The 22,951-nt window shown below is 36.1% G+C and overlaps 1 protein-coding gene across 8 annotated transcripts in view; it reads left to right on the top strand.

Annotated features, from left to right (window-relative positions):
* The window catches only part of PDS5B (PDS5 cohesin associated factor B), a 194,450-nt gene that overhangs the window by 61,296 nt on the left and 110,203 nt on the right, over window positions 1–22,951 (top strand). For all 8 annotated transcript variants that reach the window (XM_074387857.1, XM_039473326.2, XM_039473325.2 and 5 more), the window contains exons 4-8: window positions 4,714–4,800; window positions 4,918–5,015; window positions 5,972–6,098; window positions 15,457–15,537; window positions 21,709–21,849. In XM_074387857.1, coding sequence (XP_074243958.1) covers window positions 4,714–4,800; window positions 4,918–5,015; window positions 5,972–6,098; window positions 15,457–15,537; window positions 21,709–21,849 — 534 coding nt within the window. The remainder of the gene's footprint in view (window positions 1–4,713; window positions 4,801–4,917; window positions 5,016–5,971; window positions 6,099–15,456; window positions 15,538–21,708; window positions 21,850–22,951) is intronic.

Below are 22,951 nucleotides of genomic sequence, written 5' to 3'. Positions count from 1 at the left end.
TAGGTTCAGGCGTACATTTGCAGGTTTATTATGTAGGTAAATTGCATGTCATGAGGGTTTAGTGTATAGATTATTTTGTCACTCAGGTAAAAACTTGGTTCCCAATAGGTAGGTTTCCTATCCTCACCCTCCACCCTCAAGGAGATGTTGGTGACTGTTCTGTTCTTTGTGTTCATATGTACTCAATCTTTAGCTCCCACTTACAAGTGAGAACATTCGGTATTTGGTTTTCTGTTTCTGCTTAGGATAATGGCCTCCAGTGCCATCCATATTGCTGCAAAGGACATGATCTCATTCTTTTTTATGGCTGTCTAGTATTCCATGGTGTATATGGAATATTTTCTTTATCCAGTCTACTGTTGATTGGCATTTAGGTTGATTTCATGTCTTTGCTATTGTGAATAGTGCTGCTATGAACATACACATACATGTGTCTTTATGGCAGAGTGATTTATATTCCTTTGGGTATACACCCAACAATGGGATTGCTGGGTCAAATGGTAGTTCTCTTTTCAGTTCTTTAAGAAATTGCCAAATTGTTTTCCACAGTGGCTGAACTAATTTATATTTTCACCAGCGATGTATCAGCACTCCCTTTTCTCTGTAGCCTTCCCAGCATCATTTTTTTTTTTAAAGCTTTTTAACAATACCCATTCTGACTGGTGTGAGAAGATATCTTGTGGTTTTGGTTTGCATTTCTGTAATCAGTGATGTTGAGCATTTTTTCATACACTTACTAACCATAAGCGTGTGAAAGAGACACTTCTTTTGAAAAGCGTCTCTTCATGATTTTTGCCCTCTTTTTAATGGGGTTGTTTTTTGCTTGTTAATTAAGTTCCTTATGGATTATGGATATTAGACCTTCGTTGGATTTATGGTTTGCAAGTATTTTCTCCCATTCTGTAGGTTGTCTCTTTGTTTTGTGATGCAGAAGCCTTTTAGTTGAATTAGGTCCCATTTGTCAGTTTTTGTTTTTGTTGCATTTGGTTTTGGCATCTTCATCATGAAATCTTTGCCAGGTCCTGTGTCTAGAATCTTATTTACTAGGTTATTTTCCAGGGTTTTTATAGTTTTAGGTTTTACATTTAGGCCTTTAATCCATCATGGATTGATTTTTGTGTATGGTGTGAAGAAAGGGTCCAGTTCTGCATATGACTGGCTAGTTATCCCAGTACCTTTTATTGAATAGGTAGTCCTTTCCTCATTGCTTGTTTTAGTAGTTTTGTTGAAGATCAGATGGTTATAGGTGTGCAGTATTATTTCTGGACTTCCTGTTATGTTTCATTGGTCTATGTGTCTGTTTTTGTATCAATACCATTCTGTTTTGGTAACTATAGCCTTGTAGTGTACTTTAAAGTTGTGTAATGTGATGTCTCCAGTTTTTTTTTTTTTTTTTTATTAGGATTGTCTTAGCTGTTTGGGCTCTTTTTGGTTCCATACACATTTAAAAATAGTTTTCTAAGTTTGTGAAGAATGTCCCTGTTAGTTTGATAGGATTTGCATTTAATTCTGTAAATTGCTTTGGACAGTATGGCCTTTTCAGTAATATTGATACTTCCTATTCATGAACATGGAATGATTTTCCATTTGTTTGTGTCATCTGTTATTTCTTTGAGCAATGCTTTGTAATTCTTGTTGTGAGCTCTTTCACCACCCTTGGCAGCTGTTTTCCTAGGTATTTTATTCTTTTTGTGGCTATTGTGAATGGAATTGTGTTTTGTGTTCTTTTTCCTTTTCCTTTTGTTTTTCTTAAAGACAGAGTCTGGCTCTGTCACCCAGGCTAGAATGCAGCAGCACAGTCTTGGCTTACTGTACTCTTTGCCTCCTGGAATTAAGCAATTCTCCTGTCTCAGCCTCCTGAGTAGCTTGGGACTACAGGCCCACATCACCACGCTAGGCTACTTTTTGTATTTTCAGTAGAGATGAGATTTTGCCTTGTTGGCCAGGCTGGTCTTCAACTTCTGGGCTCAAGTCATCCACCCACCTTGGTCTTCCAAAGTGCTGGGATTACAGGCTGAGCCACTGTGCCTGGCTGGGATTGTGTTTTTGATGTAGCTGTCAACTTCAAAATATGTGATGATCATTATGTAGTGAATCACATCCTAAAAATTTGCTGAAGATTGTTTTATGGCTTATTATGTGGTCAGTTGAAAAGTATGTGCCATGTGCAAGATGAGAAGAATGTATATTTTGTTGTTTTGAATTGAAGGTTTTGTAGATACCTGTTAGGCCCATTTGGTCAAATGCTGAGTTGAGGTCCTGAGTATCTTTGTTAGTTGTCTCTGCCCCAATACTCTAATTCTGTCAGTGGAGTGTTAAAGCCTCCTACTATTATTCTGTCGTCATCTGTTTCTCTTCATAGGCTCTAAGAACTTGCTTTATGAGTGTGTGCTCCTTTGTTGGGTGCATATATTTTTAGGATAGTTAGGTTTTCTTGTTGAACCCTTTATCAGCTTGTAATGTTCTTCTCTGTCATTGTTGGTTTAAAGTCTGTTTTGTCTGAAATTAGAATGGCAGCCCTTACTTTTTTCTGTTTTCCATTTGCTTGGTAGATTTTTCTCTATCCATTTACTTTGACCCTATCAGCATCATTGCGTATGAAATGAGTCTCTTGGAGACAGCATGCAGTTGGGCCTTGCTTCATTAACCAGCTGACCACACTGTGCCTTTTAATTGAGGCATTTAGCATGTTTACGTTCAAGGTTAATCTTGGAATGTGCTTATTTGATTCTGTCGTCATGTTGTTAGCTGGGTATTATGCAGACTTGATTGTGTGATTGCTTTATAGTGTCAGTGTATACTTAAGTAGTCTTTTTGTGATGTGCAGTAACAGTCTTTTCTTTCCATATTTGCCCTTAAGGACCTCTTGTAAGGGAAGTCTGGTGGTAACAAATTCCCTTAGCATTTGCTTGTCTAAAAAGAATCTTATTTCTTCTTCAGTTACAAAGCTTAGTTTGGCTGGATTTGAAATTCTTGGCTGAATTTCTTTAAGAATACTGAATATAGGTCCCCAGTCTCTTTTGGCTTATAGTGTTTCTACTGAAAGGTCTTCTGTTAGCCTGATAGGTTTCCCTTGTAGGTGACCTGTCCCTTCTCTTTAGCTGTCTTTAGCATTTTTTCTTTCATTTTGACTTTGGAGAATCTGATGACTATGTGTCTCGGGGATGGTCATCTTGTATAATGTCTTGCAAGAGTTCTCTGCATTCTCCAGATTTGAATGTTGACCTCTCTAGTGAGGTTTGGGAAATTTTTGTAAGCTATATCCTCAGATATGTTTTCTAAGTTGCTTGCTTTTTCCCTTTTTTTCAGGGATGCCTATGAGTTGTAGATTTGGTCTCTTCACATAGTTTCATATTTCTTGAAGGTTTTGTTCATTCTTACTTATTATTTTCTCTTTATTTTTGTCTGACTGAATTATTTTAGAGAACCGGACTTTGAGCTTTTGGATTCCTTCCTCAGCTTGGTTGATTCTGCTGTTAATACTTGTGATTATGTTATTAAATGCTTGAAGTGAGTTTTTCAGCTCTGTAAGTTCAGTTTGTTCTTTCTTAAGTAACCATTTTTGAAGGGTGTACTTTTTTTTTTTTTTTTTGAGACGGAGTTTCGCTCTTGTTACCCAGGCTGGAGTGCAATGGCACGATCTCAGCTCACCGCAACCTTCGCCTCCTGGGTTCAGGCAATTCTCCTGCCTCAGCCTCCTGAGTAGCTGGAATTACAGGCACGCACCATGCCCAGCTAATGTTTTGTATTTTTAGTAGAGATGGGGTTTCACCATGTTAACCAGGATGGTCTCGATCTCTCGACCTCGTGATCCGCCCGCCTCAGCCTCCCAAAGTGCTGGGATTACAGGCTTGAGCCACCGCGCCCGGCTTGAAGGGTGTACTTTTGATAGGACTTTTCTTTTAAAAGCTGCTCAGTTATTTTCATACTAATTGTTTTCATTTAATATATGTTTATGATTTTACTTCTAGGAAAATGTTTTTATTGTTTTCTCTTATTGGTGGCATGCTTCCTTTGCAGAATTAGCTTTAAAAAGTTTTTTAAACTTTTACAGAATATAATCTACTTTTCTCTTGAAACTTACTTCCACAAAATCTTGACTTAGAGTGACATTGAGTGTGTCTTTACCCAGGTAAAAATGCAGATACAGTAATAAATCAAAAACATGAGATGGGAATAGATTTAGGAAGGTAGGGAAAAGCAAGTAATTACAATGATTAGTAGGAAGCTTGAGAAGTTGACTTCTAGGAGTGTTAGCTTCTCTGTGGTATCTATTGTATTGTCATTTGGCAATTAAAAAAAATTTTTGTTTCCTGAACCACTCTTGCTATGTAATTACCATGTATTTTGCTGTTCCAGGAAACCTGATCAACTCTCAGTCATTGCAACAAGTTTTATTCTAAAAATAGCATAAATCTTAGCTGGCTCAGTTTTTAGGTCTATTTGTTTAACTTTTGCTATAAGATGAATTTTTTTGACTTTAAGATTATGGTAAATGATTTAGTATGTTTTTCTATGAAGGATAGTAAGATATTTAATGTTCATATAAAGATGTACTTTAAAAAATTTTTAGCCAAATACATTTTTTTTCTGATTCTTTATAGTTTATTTTGATATGTACACGTGAGTGCTGAATAAAATCTAGGCGTTTCATGGATATTTTCATTTAGTGTTCATAATCTAAATGGCACTTTGTCTTTTTTTTTTTTTAAGGATATATTTATGTTTATAACAAGACAGTTGAAGGGGCTAGAGGATACAAAGAGCCCACAATTCAATAGGTATTTTTATTTACTTGAGGTAAGCAATATCTTGTATCTTGAGGTGACATTTTAAATGATTTTTTTGTGTTTGTATATTTTTACTGATCAGAATGTTTACCTTTCACTTTTTTTTTTTTTTACCTCTTATTTTTAGAACATTGCTTGGGTCAAGTCATATAACATATGCTTTGAGTTAGAAGATAGCAATGAAATTTTTACTCAACTATACAGAACTTTATTTTCAGTTATAAAGTAAGTTTATTTTATTAAGTATATAACATTTAAAAAAATATAAAGGTAGCAAATTTTGAACTTGCAAGTGGACCTGCATAAACTGTTATGATGAATATTAGAAGGGTATGATAAATATTAGAAGAGATGTAACTTTTAACACATTGAAATTTATTTTTATAGATGTTTAAAAAATGAATAGATCTTAAGTTTGTATTATATGGAATTATTGGTTAGAGGAATGGCATAAGGCCAATATAAAATCTTTTGGATTGCGTTGTCTATTGAAAATGCGTATTGACTTCTTAATGCATGTGACTATTTGAGCTTTTAGTGTATTTTTTTTTTTTTTTTTTTTTTTTTTTTGAGACGGAGTTTCTCTCTTGTTGCCCAGGCTGGAGTGCAATGGCGCGATCTCGGCTCACCGCAACCTCCGCCTCCTGGGTTCAGGCGATTCTCCTGCCTCAGCCTCCTGAGTAGCTGGGATTACAGGCACATGCCACCATGCCCAGCTAATTTTTTGTATTTTTAGTAGAGACGGGGTTTCACCATGTTGACCAGGATGATCGCGATCTCTTGACCTCGTGATCCAAACGCCTCGGCCTCCCAAAGTGCTGGGATTACAGGCTTGAGCCACCGCGCCCGGCTGTGTATTCTTTTAAATTATTTACTAGAATTAACTTCAAAGCAATTCTATTTTCTGAATTTAAGGCAGAACTGAAGTTGCTTTTGATGTAATCACTTTTGATTGTGAGACAGGTGAAAATTAGGGAAAAATCTAAGAAATGTAGTCTAAAAATATAATTTTTATACTATTATATGCTGTGGGAGAGAGGGAAGCTTTAAGTGAATTTACGTAGAATTCTATTTAATATTTTAGTATTATTTTTGTAAAGTATAATGCTTGTCAGTATCATCTTATGAGTAAATTCTTGTATCTCAGTCATAATTGAAACAAAATCTGTTTTGAATTACAGCAATGGACACAATCAGAAAGTTCATATGCACATGGTAGACCTTATGAGCTCTATTATTTGTGAAGGTGATACAGTGTCTCAGGAGCTTTTGGATACAGTTTTAGTAAATCTGGTACCTGCTCATAAGGTGAGTAACAATATACAATGTGTCTAATGCCCATTAATATTAAGGCTTAAAATTTGTGCTTAGGTTCTAAATATGGTTTATTCTGCTTTAACCTTAGCTTTAGAGATCCTGTTGGTTTAGTTATATTAATACATATTTATTGTGTTTAATGTGTAGTAAAAAGATACACTTAGTCACTAATAAATTGTCAATTTAGTTTATGTAATAACATTTGCAATAATTCAGTTTTACATAGAGTGTATTTCAGGGAATGAATTAGTAGCTACTTACATGCTGTTACATAACTTGTCTGTCAGAAGATGGAACCAAGTAGGGCCATAACTAAAAGACAGTGGTAAAGTAATAGAGAGGACGGTAAATTTAAAGTCTCTACTAAATGGGAGAGAAGTTATATGTTGGTGACATTGTCTCTTGACTATGTGATGTTAATCAAGATGCTCTGTGTGTGTGTGTGTGTGTGTGTGTGTGTGTGTGTGTGTGTGTGTGTTTGTGTGTGTGTGTGTTTTGACTTTTGAAAATGACTGACTCTCCAGTTAGAAATATGGTTCTGTAATTTGGAAGGGGCTTGGGTTAAGAAGAGGAGCACAGGAATCACCAGTGTAATTATCTGTGCAAATATAACACCTCTCTGGCAAGACACAGTCTCAGTGTGGAGCTCTACAGCATTGTCACAAATAATGCTTCAGTGAAAATGATCTTGTAATTAAAAAATTCCATACTCTTAAAGAAAATAGTCTCTTAATTCTGAGACTTAGCACACACAACAAATAGCAAGATTAGAACTCAGAAATTCAGTTTATTTATTTATTTATTTATTTATTTATTTTTTTATTTTTTTCTGAGACGGAGTTTTGCTCTTGTTACCCAGGCTGGAGTGTAGTGGTGCGATCTCGGCTCACCCCAACCTCCGCCTCCTGGGTTCAAGCAATTCTCCTGTCTCTGCCTCCTGAGTAGCTGGGATTACAGGCACGTGCCACCATGCCCAGCTAATTTTTTTTTGTATTTTTAGTAGAGACGGGGTTTCACCATGTTGACCAGGATGGTCTCGATCTCTCGACCTCGTGCTCCACCCACCTCGGCTTCCCAAAGTGCTGGAATTACAGGCTTGAGCCACCGCGCCCGGCCTCAGATAACATATTTATTAAATAAAATCCACAGGTTCTGGTGTGCTGGGGTTTCCTAGTCAGCTGCCATCTTGCTCTCTTCCCACCCCTCACTTCTTCCAGCTGCACTTTCTGAATGCTGCTCACCTTGTCCTGACTCTACCAGACCAGCCTCACTTCTGCCTCTGGTAACTGCAAGAGGTGGGGGATGCTGACATGTAGGCTTGCAGAGGCTTGTCCCATTGTCCCCTTCACCTCGATACCCACATCTAGTTACAGTTGCCGTTAATCCATTTTATTAAGTGAGCTGTAAAAATCAGCCTGGGACCCAGCTACTGACTTCCCCTGGGCAAATGAACACCTGGCCTGATGCCATAAGCTCTACTGTTTGTGTGCTTAGGTGAGAAGGCAGGGGTCATGAATCCAGCCACAAAATGCTGTAGGGAGGAAGGCTGAATTCCCAGGAGAATATCTGCTAAGCCAGGCGTCCCCAAACTTTTTACACAGGGGAGCCAGTTCACTGTCCCTCAGACCGTTGGAGGGCTCCACATACTGTGCTTCTCTCACTGACCACCAATGAAAGAGGTGCTCTTTCCTGAAGTGCGGCGGGGGGCCAGATAAATGGCCTCAGGGGGCTGCATGCGGCCTGCGGGCTGTAGTTTGGGGACACCTGTGCTAAGCCTTTCAAATAGGTGGTGCTTGACTGGACTCCTAGTTCTCTGGAACCTCACCCACCTGTCAACTGTACCAAGACAAACTCTCCTAGAAACAAATCAAGTATCTATCTTGGCTTTCTGCACTGAGCAGTTGCCTACCAGAGGCATCTGAGGTCTCCGTCCATCAATTGTCATGGAAAAGACTTTGTTGGGGAAAATAAATGCCCCCTTCCTGAATGCACGTTTGTCCTTGGCCTTGTTATAGGGAGAAGACTTGTAGGTACTTCCGGAAACTAGAATGATAGGATCTACTAAACTTCCTATCTCTAAGTATAGGAGCTGGAATGTTTCCACCAACTACTTAACAGATTCAATCTTTTGCTTAGTCCATTTAGCTTACAGTGGAAATTTCTCAAGGCAATAACTATTTTGCAGTCCTTTGCATAACTTTAGCTCCTTGTAGTTTAGTGAATGACATTGAACAAAACATTCTGACAAAGTTTTTTAAGAAAATCATAAATACTCTTGAAAGGATTAATGATAAAATGTTTGAGTTAAAAAACATAAAAATTAGACATATAAAAAGAGAAAATTAGGAGAAAAACTCATTAGGAATGAAAAATGGCTGGGTGCGGTGGCTCACACCTGTAATCTCAGCACTTTGGGAGGTCAAGTTGGGTGGATCACGTGAGGCCAGAAGTTTAAGACCAACCTGGCCAATGTGGTGAAACTCCTTCTCCACTAAAAATACAACGGTTAGCCAGGCGTGGCAACCTGCACTTGAAATCCCAGGAGGCTGAGGCAGGAGAATTCGCTTCAACCTGGGAGGCAGAGGTTGCAGTGAGCTGAGATGGCAGCACTGCACCCAAGACTGCATGACAGAGTGAGACTCTGTTTCAAAAAAAAGAGAAGAGAAGAAAAGAAAAGAACAATGGCTATGAAAATAGAAATCTTGAATGAATTATATGTAAAAGATATTTAGAGAACTGGAATAGATGTTAGGAAATTATACAGACACAGTGAGATGAAACATGAAAGATAAGGTCTGACATATTTAATAATAATTTCAGAACAACAAATAGAGAATTGAGAAGAGATGATATTCAAGTAGAAGTCAGCTTAAAATATTCCAGAATTGGTTAAATCTGTTAATTTATGGATTAGTGAGAAAAAGTTCCATGACTAGAGTTAAAAAAAAAAAAAAAAAAGAAGAGGAAATCCCTGTCCAGGCCCATCCTGAAATTGCAGAATACTAAATGAGAAATCATGTATAAAGCACCCAGAATGTAAAAGCATGGCACTTACCAAAGAATGAAGGCTAAACTGATTGCTGACTTCTCAATTTCAGTGTTAGAGAATAAATGTAATTTTATGTAAGATAGAGTGGCTTAATGGAATTAATAAGTGATATGATCCTGGGATGATCAGGAGTATTTGGAGCTCTTGATTAACTTTGAACTTTAAATGAACCATTTATGTTAAAATTTTAAGGATTATAAAAAAAGGAAGAGTTAACAGTAAATGTAAACGGCCTGAATTTACCGTGTAAGAAAGATTCTCAGATTGGATTGAACATAATCTGGGTGGTTATTGTTACTAAGAAATACAACTAAAACATATTCACAAAAGGTTGAATATAAAAAGATGGAAAAAAGACTTGCCAGGCAAATATAAACGAAAAGAAAATCTAGATAGCTTATATTAGACATAGTAGTCTTTACTGGATAAAGAAGAACTTTATATAATAAGAAAAGATTCAGTATTCAGGAAGATATCTCATACCTTGTATGCACATAGACCCAAAATATATAAAGCATAAATTGAAAGAATTATGGACAGAAAGAAGCAAATTCACCTTTTGTGTTCCATTTTAATGTGTTTTAGTGATTATAAAGCAGGTAAACCGAGTTTATAAAAATATTGAGAATTTGAAAGACAAAACTAATGTAATGGCAAGCATAACTAACAGAAGTGAATTCACTATTCGTCTTCTATTTTAACGTGTTTTAGTGATTATAAATGAGGTAAATTGAGTTTATAAAAATATTGAGGATTTGAAATACAAAACCACTAATTTAATAGCAAGCATATAATCTGACAAAATATGAAGTCATAATGGCAATTAAAATATTTAGAAATGATAAGTGATACATATTAAAACTTGCAGGATACAGTTTAAGTGTAACTTTATGGCTAAATGTCCATGTCAAGAGGTAATAAAAACATTATCAGAATAAACAAATTATGCAAGAAAGAAAATAGTAAAGAAATGAAATTAGTGAAATAGAAAACACAGTGACATTCCGCCAAAACCCAAAGTTAGTAATTTGAAAAATGTATTAAATAAGCAAATGATTGGAAAGTTAGATCACAGAAAGGGAAATGGTATCTATGTACAGTTTTAGAATGAAATGAGGAACAGTAGACATGAAAAAGATCAAAAGACAATTCCATGAGCAATATTTTATGCTAAAATATTTGAAATTAGAATAAATTCCTAGAAAATACAGTCTATCAAATTTGTCTTGAGAGAAAATTGGGACAAATAGTTTATAAACAATACATTTCATTGGTTTTAAAAACTCTACCTGTAAAACAAAACTCTTCAAACAGTAATAGCAGTGATAACAGCAGCAATAATAATAGCAGCAGAACTCAAACCAACAACAAAAGAACTTATAAATCCATTACCAGGAGATTTCTATTGATCATTTCAGTAGCAAATATTCCTAATCTTCAGCACATTTCCAAATTGTAGAAAGAAAGGACTACTCCATAACTCATTTAATGAGCAGAGAATAATCTTCCTAAGGAAACCAGGTACAAACCAAGCAAGGGTAAAAAAGGTAGGCTAATTGATTTCCAGTATAAAATAGTAATTTCCAGAATGATATAAAGTACTGTTGATAATCACCAAATTGGCTTTATTTTAGGAATACAAGGATAGATTAACATTAAAAATGTTAATGATAGACTAAGATTAATTTGTTTAAATTAATAGATCAAAGATAAAAATGTTAAGAGAAAAAGATGATACAATTAATTATAATTTATGATAACTCTTAGGAAATTTGAAATAGAACTTAAACTACTAAGGAGATACGTATGATGCAGTATTTAATGGTAAAATATTAGAGCATTCTCTTTGATGTGAGGAACACTAAAAATACTGCTTCTATTCAGGTGAAAAGGCAAACATGCTTTAAAAAATTTTTGTATTTATATTTAAATGTATATTTTTAAATTTCAGTAGCTTCTGGGGTACAGGTGGTTTTTGGTTTCATGGATTAATTATATGGTGGTGAAGTCTGAGCTTTTAGTATCCCCATCACCTGAGAAATGTACGTTGTAACCAATCTGTAATTTTTTAAATCTCTTGTCCCCTCTCTGCCTTAAGAGTCCCCATAGTCCATTATATCACTCTGTGTGCCTTTGTGTATCTGTAGCTTAGCTCCCACTTATACATGAGATCATACAGGATGTGGTTTCCTATTCCTGAGTTACTTCACTTAGAATAATGACCTCCGGCTCCATCCAAGTTGCTGCAAAAGACATTATTTCATTCTTCTTTTATGGCTGAGTAGTATTCCATCACCATGGAAAACCACATTTTCTTTTTTTTTTTCTTTTTTTCTTTTTTTTTTGAGACGGAGTTTCGCTCTTGTTACCCAGGCTGGAGTGCAATGGCGCGATCTCGGCTCACCGCAACCTCCGCCTCCTGGGTTCAAGCAATTCTCCTGCCTCAGCCTCCTGAGTAGCTGGGATTACAGGCACATGCCACCATGCCCAGCTAATTTTTTGTATTTTTAGTAGAGGCGGGGTTTCACCATGTTGACCAGGATGGTCTCGATCTCTCGACCTCGTGATCCACCTGCCTCGGCCTCCCAAAGTGCTGGGATTACAGGCTTGAGCCACCGCGCCCGATCGAAAACTACATTTTCTTTATTCACTCATCAGTCAGTAGGCAGTTAGATTGGTTCCATATCTTAAGCATGCTTTTTAAAATTAGCATTATAGTAGGTGTGTTACATTAGTGGAATAGGACAAAACAAATGTAATATAAAAGGATTAGAAAGAAGAAACTAAGCCGGGCACGGTGGCTCAAGCCTGTAATCCCAACACTTTGGGAGGCTGAGGCGGGTGGATCACGAGGTTGAGAGATCGAGACCATCCTCGTCAACATGGTGAAACCCCGTCTCTACTAAAAATACAAAAAATTAGCTGGGCATGGTGGCACGTGCCTGTAGTCCCAGCTACTCAGGAGGCTGAGGCAGGAGAATTGCCTGAACCCAGGAGGCGAAGGTTGCGGTGAGCCGAGATCGCGCCATTGCACTCCAGCCTGAGTAACAAGAGCGAAACTCCGTCTCAAAAAAAGAAAAAGAAAAAGAAAAAAAAAGAAGAAACTAAGCCAAAATATGATTGCCTGTGCAGAAAACACCAAATGGTGTACAGATAAATTTATAGAAAATAAAAGAACATTCTAGAATGTTAAAAGACATAACATGATATAAAAACCTGGTAGCATAATTGCAAAAATTTTCATTTGTAGCTTTAATGAAGATTTAAGGTACTTAGAAGTTTAACCATAATGTGTATCACCTTTATGTTGAAAATTATAGTTGGCTAAAAAGCATAATAGAAGACAACATATGTTGAGAGATTTACTGTTTATGGCAGACTTGGTATCATAATGATGTCAGTCTTCTGCATACTGATCAGTAATTTAATCAAAAATAGAAACTGAGGCCTGGTGCAGTGGCTCTCTCCTGTTATCCCAGCACTTTGGGAATCCGAGGCAGGAGAATTGCTTGAGCTCAGGAGTTTGAGACCAGCCTGAGCAAAACGGCAAAACCCTGTCTCTACAAAAATTAGCTGGGCATGCTTGTGCGTGCCTACAGTCCGAGCTACCTGAGGCTGAGATAGGAGGATCGCTTGCACCATGAAGGTCAAGGCTGCAGTGAGCAGTGATCACACCACTCCACTCCAGCCTGGCTGACCAAGTGAGACTAAAGAAGAAAGAATCCTATAGCATGTGTACTTGTGTGTAATTTGACAAGCTGAATCTAAAATTGACATGAAAGAGCAAATGACCAGTAATAGCCAAACACTTTTGAAGAAGAATAAGAAAGCAGGGATCTCCTACTCTTGACATTATTTTCATGTGTCCCTCTGACTATAATCAGTCAGTGATAGACAAAGGGGCATATGGAAATAATGGAGAATTTCTGAATGGAAGCATCCTTATGTAAAAGCTGACAGAGTGGGTATTACAAGTTATAAAAGGGGGAATAAGAAATTAATGAATGGTTTTAGGACAATTTACTACTTATGTGGAAAATAATAAAAATTAGATACTTATTTCAGAACATACCTAATAAATTACAGGTTGAGAAAGATCTAAATGCTAAAGTAAATTTTTAAAATTTTGTTTGAAAATAACATCTTCACAATCTCAAGATAGGAATGAATTTCTTAAGAAACATATAGAGAACAAAGCTGTATAAGAACAGATTGATAAATTTGATTATATTAAAAATAAAAACCATTTGTGGTAGCCAGTATATGGAATTGACCTGTGTCTATCAATGGATAAGTGTTAAAGAAAATATGGTGTATACACACACACGAATATTACTCCAGCCACAAAAAAAAGATTAAATCTTATCATTTGCAGCAACATGGATGGAACTGCTAGGGGTTTTTATGTAAAGTGAAATAAACTGAGAACAGGAGGACAAATTTGTTTTCACTCATGTGGGGCTAAAAAAAAAAAAAGCAACAGGTCTCATGGAAGTAGAGAATAGAATGGTGGTTACCAGAGGCTGGGAAAGGAACTGGGGAGGGGAAGAATGAAGAGAAATTAAGGTTAAAAAAAATAAAGTTAGATAGAAGGAATAGTTCTTTCTAGTATTTTATTTTATTTTATTTTTTTGAGATGGAGTCTCACTGTGTTGCCCAGGTTGGAGTGCAGTGGTGCGATCTCAGCTCAGTGCAACCTCTGCCTCCCAGGTTCAAGCAATTCTCCTGTCTCAGCCTCCCAAGTAGCTGGGATTACAGGCATCTGCCACCATGCCTGCCTAAATTTTTTTATTTTTAGTGGAAACAGGGTTTCGCCATGTTGGCCAGGCTTGGTCTCGAACTCCTGACCTCAGGTGACCCACCTGTCTCTGCCTTCCAAAGTGCTGGGATTATAAGTGTGAGCCACGGTGCCCAGCCTCCTTCTAGTATTTGATAGTACAGTAGGGACATTATAGTTAACAATAATTTATATTTCAAAATAGCTAAAAGAGAAGATTTGTAATGTTTTCAGCACAAAGAAAACAAATATTTGAGGTGATGGATATTTTATGTACCTTGATTTGATGATTATTTAATGTATACATGTATCAGAATATCACATATTCCCCCAAAATATGCATAGTTGTTACATATCAATTAAAAAAATGAAAAATATCACTGTACTTTAAGACATTATAAACATTGTAAAAAGAAATATAGACTAAGGTATATTATACATGTACAGTTTCTGACTTAATGGTTTGACTTTATGGTGGGTTTATTGGCGTGTTAAATGCATTTTGGGTTACTTACTTAGGGTTTATTGAGATGTAGCCTCACCATAAGTCAAGGAACATCTATAATTGACACAAGCTTAGTCCATAGAATTTTTGGAGAAAATCTAAAAATAAAAGTAAGACTAAATAGCGTAATTGAAAAATGGCAAAGATAGAATTTACAGAAAGTTACTTCTCATATACACAAGGAGACTTAAACAAGACATGTAACTTAATGTCTATGAGTAGGAGAATCAGTAAAGAATCTTTAATATATCATATCTAAACAGCAGTTAGTATGGACGAAATAATAAAGTACAAGCATCAAAGGCAGGTATATCTAAAAATATGCTGAGTAAAGAGTATGAGTTACAGTATTCCTGTTCTCTGGAATATGTTTAAACTGGAATAGTGACTCCATTTTTGATCTTTACTTCCTTGTATCATTATCAGAGTCTCTTAGAAACATATTTTCTTATGATATTTTTTCTTGGTATCTTCCCATCATAGTTTACTATTTATTGTACTTCTGTTGTATCCTTCGACTTACCTGTGCTGTGAAATGTGTTTGAGTAATCTGCTTTCCCACAGCTGTCCCAAAATCCTTTGTCTATCCTCACATATGGGATCCCCATTGCTGTCCACACTAGAACATAGTTCATTCTCTTAGTATGTTTTTGCTTTTTTTGGACCTGAAGTAGAACAGACTGTATTTGTACTTAACAGATTTGATTTTGGAACTAGATTTAGAATGAATTAAGTATCTCCTCCTCTATCTAATAAGCATTTATTGACCATTTCTATGTGGTTTACATTATGTCATGAACAAAATAGGAAGAGAATATAATTATCCTTACATGGAAGGAATCTTAGATCTAGTAGACCAGTTAGTCCCCAAAAAAGAAAAATGACTTTGCCTTCTCTCTTTTATTCTAATTGAATCTTAGATAGTTTCATTTACTCAAGAGTAGCATTTTGAATACAGGTAATATTTTGCTTTTCATAGTTAGAGATATATAATATAGATATTATTTATGTTTTTCAGAATTTAAACAAACAAGCATATGATTTGGCAAAGGCTTTACTGAAGAGGACAGCTCAAGCTATTGAGCCATATATTACCAATGTAAGTCTTACTTGTAATTGGTTGTAAGAAGGATTAAACCAAAAATTTAAAGACTTGTTAAATTTCGTCGGATAGTATATAGTTTTAAAAACAAGAAATTTATTTTGTTTTAACTCTTAAGTAATGTGTTTTCTTTCTCCGTCTTAAAATTATTTTTGCTAATATTTTCTGGAAGACTTGCTCTCATCCTATTTGTTCATTATTTTCTTTCAAATTGCCTGAGAATTTAAACAGCTTTTTTTGTTGGTCAGCAAGATACTCTCTTTGTTTCTACTGATAGAAATAGAGTTAAATGTAATCAGATAAAACGTATGGAACTTTTCATTATTCAGAGACATTGCTTACAGGTTTTTGGAGATTAAATTGATTTGTACAAGAAGAAGATATGAAATAATATTAAGAGCTAGAAGTTGAAGGCAAGTATGAATAGCAGTAGTGATTTAGTAAAAGTTGCTTATTTATTGCTATTACTGGGGTGCATTCCATATAAATCTATCTTTTCTGAAAAAGAGGAAGAATTGTAATGAAATGAGCCCTTTCAGTATCACCCCAAATCTACTTACTTATGGTTCACTATCTTCTTTAGCTGCTAGGTTCACTGACAGAAGCTTATGGTAAGTTTTGTTTTGTCTCCACAGTTCTTTTGAGTTGTACAGCTTTAGGTGGCACTATTCATATTGTATTCTATGTGAATGGTGCCTCCTGGGATACAGTTGTAGAATACAGTGTTAATGGTGGCCCTTGAGTTGTGTAACAGTTCAGTCCCTCCAAGTGCTTTTCAGTTTTACTCACCTCCAGACAAGTAGAGGATATACATTTGCGTTTCGGAGTGAAGTAAGAAAGAAAGCCTTTAATGGTTACTTATGCATTTTACTAAAATTTATTGAGGGAGAGTTTTTCTTGTAGTATACACAGATTTAAAGTCAATATATGAAACATATCATGAAATGATGTACTTTGAAAACTAACATACTTCATAAAACAGTACCTTAATAAATCCCAGCTTTTGTTTCTGGCTTATAGCCTTAGAGAATCCTAAACATAGACGGACTTGAAAAAATTAATTTAATTTGTAAGGAAATTGTTTTGAAGGGTAAACTTTCAGAAGCTGTGAAATCAAATTCCGTAATCTAACTTAATAGCTCCAACATTGTCAGGGAACTCCAAATGTTGGTTTTTTGCAGTTTTGTAAGTTATGGGTATTGGCTGAGATAAATTGGTTAGGTTGAGTTTTTTCATCATGGGCTTAGTGGCACTTGAAGTGTGTAGACCTAGACTTAAACATTCTTTAATTACTCTTTTCCCTTGCTTCAAGTACTTCTAAATGACTATTTTTCCATGGCCCATTAGAGCACACTAGGTGAGCTCCTCCTGGTGGCCATTTATTTTAGCTCATATTGCCAAGCTGGTTTTTTTTATTTATTTTATTTTATTTATTTATTTTTTTTTTAAGGGGAACACTTACCTTATTTTGATTTCTTTTTCTGGCATTAAAAAAAGAACACTATGCCGTATTGATATCTCCTGTGATTGGGGAAAATCAATATTAGATTGGGGCAATTAAAGGAAAAACCCACAATAAATGATGTTACTTGTTAGTTGATTAGGTTTGTTATACTATTCTCTCAAACGTTGTATGTTTGAAAATATTTATACTGGAATTTAAAGAAAGAAAAAAAGGCTGAGGAAATATTTTTAACAGTCCCAGAATACATCAGGGTAAAAACATTTCTTTATTATTTATACCTTGTGTTAATTTCATGCTATTCTTGCTTGCACAAATAGATTCCTTCCCCCCTGAACTCCCCTAAACTTTCATATTATCTCTATATCAAAAGCTGAGGAGCAGGAGCCAAGCAGAGTGTTCTGAGCACACATTCAGAGCCATTACATGCTTTTCTTACTGTACGTTGTCCATTATTTCCTTAATTTCTCCCTGTTTTCTTGTTCTGTGCCTTATTTGAAAGTTAGCTAAGAAATATGAATTGCTTTTTTCCTCTAATTTCTTTATGTCTACTTATTTTTCCATTTTAAACCTTTATAATTGCATGTAAAATCACTTTCTAGTGAACTTAATTGTCTTGTAGTAGGGTAAAATTAGTTGTATTAGAAATCATTCTTAGCCCTTTTGGACTTATATTTGAAACAGCCGTTATTTACTTATCTTCCTTGTTGAGAATCAGCAAGTAAAAATAGGCGTAAGATACTGAGATAATAACCCCACTTCTTTCTCTTTTCTATGTTTCTTTTTCATTCACACATACAGATAAACATTCTTTTTTTTTTTTTTTTGAGACGGAGTTTCTCTCTTGTTGCCCAGGCTGGAGTGCAATGGCGCGATCTCGGCTCACGGCAACATCCGCCTCCTGGGTTCAGGCAATTCTCCTGCCTCAGCCTCCTGAGTAGCTGGGATTACAGGCACGCGCCACCATGCCCAGCTAATTTTTACTATTTTTAGTAGAGACGGGGTTTCACCATGTTGACCAGGATGGTCTTGATCTCTTGACCTCGTGATCCACCCACCTTGGCCTCCCAAAGTGCTGGGATTACAGGCTTGAGCCACCGTGCCCAGCTGATATTCTTTTTTTAATAGATAGTGTTTCTTACATATAAAGACTCAAGAAATCACTGTGGTGGTATAGGTTATTTTATTTATGTATTATGTTTTCTCTCTCTCTCTCTCTTTTTTTTTTTTTTTTTTTTTTTTGAGACAGAGTCTTGCTCTGTTACCCAGGCTGCAGTTCAGTGGTGTGATCTTGGCACATGGCAGCTGAGCCTCCAAGGCTCAAGCGATCCTCCCACCTCAGCCCTCTGAGTAGCTGGGACCACAGGAGTGAGCCACCATTGGCGAATTTTTCCTTTTTAGAAGTTTTTTTAATAGAGACAGGGTTTTACCATGTTGTCCAGGCTGTTTTTGAACTCCTGAGCTCAAGCAGTCGCCTTGGGCTTTCAAAGTACTAGGATTGTAGTCATGAGCCCATGCCTGGCCTAGGTTATTTTTTAAAATTTGTTTAAATTTGTTGTAACACAACTACCCAGGAAGCTAAATAGTATATGTATACATATTTGTTTTAAAGGTAAAATGGAGCATCAAGAACAAAAAGTACGTAGTGATAATTCTAAAAATTTCCTTACGGATCACTTTTTAATGATATTTTTTTACCAGTTCTTTTTTATCACAAATTTTAGGATATGGCAAAAAATTTTGTTGGACTGTAAAAGTACATCAAATCCTTGTTGGAATAGGTAAAATTTAGTTAAATTGCTTAATTCCACTGAGCCTCTGTTTTTTCACTAGTAATGCTTGGGTGGTGGTAGAGAATGTGTTACTTAATGTGAAAGCACTTTGTAATTAAAATTAGCCATTGTAAATTTAAGGTAGAATTTATTACTGACTGGTGACATCTTTCATTAGGAGGCAATTGCTGTACTAAAAATATTAATTTATAGTATGTAATTTGTTACCCATTTGTGAATGAAAGAATTTTTGGAAGGAAATATTCTAGTCGAATCTAAATCTACCTCCACTAAATTTTCAGCCCTTATGAAGGGCTTAGATTGTTTTACCCATATTTATATCATGCTATCTTTTGCATATTCTTTATTCATTTACCAAACATAATATTCTATACCTGCTCTGTGTCAGGCACTGTGGTAGGTAGGCTTTACACCAGGCATCCCCAAACTACTGCCCGCAGGCTGCATGCGGCCCCCTGAGGCCATTTATCCGGCCCCCTGCTGCGCTTCAGGAAGGGGCACCTCTTTCACTGGTGGTCAGTGAGAGGAGCACAGTATGTGGCGGCCCTCCAGCGGTCTGAGGGACAGTGAACTGGCCCCCTGTGTAAAAAGTTTGGGGACGCCTGCTTTACACATTGGAGAATTCCAACTTGGTCATTGCCTTTTCGGAGATTATAAAAGTGTTCAATACATGTTTTTATGGAATTATTGAGAAATTAAACCAGGGAATGTTTTTTTCCTTAATTTTTCAAGTAAGTTTTCCCCATACTGTTCGAAGAAGGCCATGGTTTGACCACTACGATGGTGAGATTGGAAGGGATTGTTCTTTGTTAAGGAAAAGTAGTTTGGGAATTATTTATTTTACTATTTTTTAAGCAGGAGAAAATTTGTGAATGAAAGCAAAAAAGCCACTTTATTTTGAACCTCAATAAGAATTTAACCTTTTATGTCATGAAATTCTTTTCACTTAAAATTGATAAATTGGAAGGACAAATAAGTTCTTTTTAAAACCAATAAAGAACGAATAGCAAAATAGAATTTGTTCTTCTTTTTTCATGGCTAGGTAGTCTGTTCTGTTCATAGACCTAAAAAACTTTACATAAAAACAACCCAAGAAGTAAAAGTAAGCAGAAGAGACATAGAAATGTGAAATCTTCCACTGTATTTTCAGTGTAGAAAGCTAAAGCCTAATTAAGCCAGTTGTATATTAACTGTCTCAGAAGAGGTTAGACCAGCTTGTATTGTGTGAAACAATTCTTTCTTCACTCCTCCTTCATTGAGACTCAGGAAACTATTTAGGATACATGGGGTATGCTTTTGGTTAATTTTTAATGTTTTTGGAAGATTTTAAGTAGAAACTTGACAGTTAGGATATGCATCTTTACCAATTTTAGTAATAATATGATAAATGATCTGAGTATGGAAACGAGTCAGAGCTAGCTATATGGTAGGGAAAAAAATGGTTTAAATTTGGATTTTCCTTGTGTTGGTGTGTTCTTCTAATTGGATTTTAATTAGTGTTGTAAACTGTGTAGATATGTACACATCTGAATGTAAAAGAAGACAAAGGATTGGAAAGAGGCAGTTTTTAATTAAAAAATTACATATTTCTTTTTTTTTTTTTTTTTTTTTTGAGACAGAGTTTCGCTCTTGTTACCCAGGTTGGAGTGCAATGGCGTGATCTCGGCTCACCGCAACCTCCGCCTCCTGGGTTCAGGCAATTCTCCTGCCTCAGCCTCCTGAGTAGCTGGGATTACAGGCACGCACAACCATGCCCAGCTAATTTTTTGTATTTTTAGTAGAGACGGGGTTTCACCATGTTGACCAGGATGGTCTCGATTTCTTGACCTCATGATCCACCCGCCTCAGCCTCCCTGAATACCTAAAGTGCTGGGATTACAGGCTTGAGCCACTGCGCCCGACAAAAAAAATTACATATTTCAAACATAGAATTGCCTTCTATGAAAATGTAAGAAGGCTTTATCTATGGGACGATATTGTTTCCCATATGTACTAAGGTGAACAAGCTATTATCCCTCACCCTTGGGGAGATTAGGACATTGTATTAGTCAGTGTTTTCTAGAGTAACAGCCAACAGTGAGTGAGTTTATGTTTATACAGATACACATATATGTATGTGTGTGTATATTCACACACAGTATATGTATACACAGAGACACATATGTATGTATGAGAGGGAATTTATTAGAGGAATTGACTTACAAGATTATAAAGTCTGAGAAGTCCAAGAGTAGGCTGTCTACAAGCTGGAGAACCAGGGAAGCCAGTAGTGTTACCCTCAGAGGCATATGGCAAGGCTTGAGAACTCAGCAGGGGACCAGGCCCATGGTGCAATTCCTGGAGTCCAAAGGCCGGAAAACCTGGAATTCTGCTATCCAGAAGGGTAGGAGATGAATGTCCCAATCCAGAAGAGAATGAATTCACTTTCCTTTGCCTTTTTGTTCTATTGGGCCTTCCAGCCTATTTGGATGATACCTGGGCAGATCTTTCCCACTCAGTCTACAAGCCAATCTCTGCAAGCAGCATTGCAGAAACACCCAGAAACAATGCTTTACCAGCTCTCTAGGTATCCTTTAATTAAGTCAAGTTGACACATAAAATTAACTATCCAGAAATATACACAGATAATAATATAGGATAGAATATAGACAGTATCATAATGGGGACCACAGTATATTCGGAACGTAGTATGTTTATTGAAATGTTCCTATCTGTTTTATTGTATACAAGATGGATTCCATGTTTTATCTTTTCATGTAACCTGTATTGGTTTCCCCTGTAATGTTAGAAAATATTTTGATATGCCTAGTTTGACTTTGTATAAAATAATGATAAATTTAGTTGAATAATTAAGATTTTAAAACATTCTTGTCTCTGGTTTTTCTACTAATAACTTTTCTTTCTCCTCAAAAGTTTTTTAATCAGGTTCTGATGCTTGGGAAAACATCTATCAGCGATTTGTCAGAGCATGTCTTTGACTTAATTTTGGAGCTCTACAATATTGATAGTCATTTGCTGCTTTCTGTTTTACCCCAGCTTGAATTTAAATTAAAGGTAACTTGTAGAAATAATATGATTCTACCAACCAAGTTAGCAAAGATCATTATTTTTATCTTTTTAATTCTTTCAGAAGTTTTCACTGAATGTAAGAGGTGAAGGGGTATATTACTATTATTTGTTCACAAATTTGTACCTTGTCTGTCTGTGAATCTCCAATGCCTGGCAGGTGCCTAGTAGATAGTAAACTGCTTAATAAAGATTAGCAAGATGGTATTTTCCTCCAGATATTTTCCAGATAAATTCTAGGATTTGACTAACTTTTGAGGTTTTAGCTATATATCAAACTTATGTTTTCAAGGCACAGTTTATAGTAGTTCCCTTGACCACTTAGGCCATAAAAATAGTTTAGAGTTCATTATCCACATAGTGTGAAATGCTTTCCCTTTATGCATATTATTTCATAGATGCCTATGTTGAAGGTTTGTTTGCTTTTTATATAGTTCTGTGAATTTTTTGTTTTTTGGTTTTTGTGACACAGGGTCTCACTCTGTTGCCCAGGCTGGAGTTCAGTGGTGTGATCTTGGCTCACTACAGTCTGTGCCTCTTGGAATCAAGCGATTCTTTCACTTCAGCCTCCCAAGTAGCTGGGACTACAGGCGTGCAGCACCACCCCAGCTAATTTTTGTATTTTTTGGTAGACACAGGATCTCACCATGTTGGCCAGGCTGGTGTCAAACTCCTAACCTCAGGTGATCCACCTGCCTCGGCCTCCCAAAGTGTTTGGTTTACAGGCATAAACCACCATGCATGACCCAGTGAAATTTTTTAGTAGAATGTTCCTACTGCTTTGACATTAAATTATGCTGTAAAATTGAGCTTTATTTGCAGAATTGGAGAATCTAGTTTTCTTTTCAAATCATTACAATAAGATTAAGTAAACCTGGTTATAATTATTAATCTTTGTGGACCTAGATAAGCTCTTAAATGATTTCTGTGTTATATTTCTTGTTTCTAAAAATTTTGATTTTCTTTCCAAACGAACAGTCCACATTGGTAATGTGAATATCCCAAGTAGCCAGTAAATAAGTATTCTTCCTATATTCTGGAGTATGTTTCTGGTATATTTCTCAAATAAGCCATTCAATTAACAGGAAGC

The sequence above is a fragment of the Saimiri boliviensis genome, chromosome 16 (assembly GCF_048565385.1).
Source record: "Saimiri boliviensis isolate mSaiBol1 chromosome 16, mSaiBol1.pri, whole genome shotgun sequence".
Taxonomy (NCBI): domain Eukaryota; kingdom Metazoa; phylum Chordata; class Mammalia; order Primates; family Cebidae; genus Saimiri; species Saimiri boliviensis.
The sequence above is the reverse complement of the archived record's forward strand: the minus strand, read 5'-3'. Positions and strand labels throughout refer to the sequence as shown.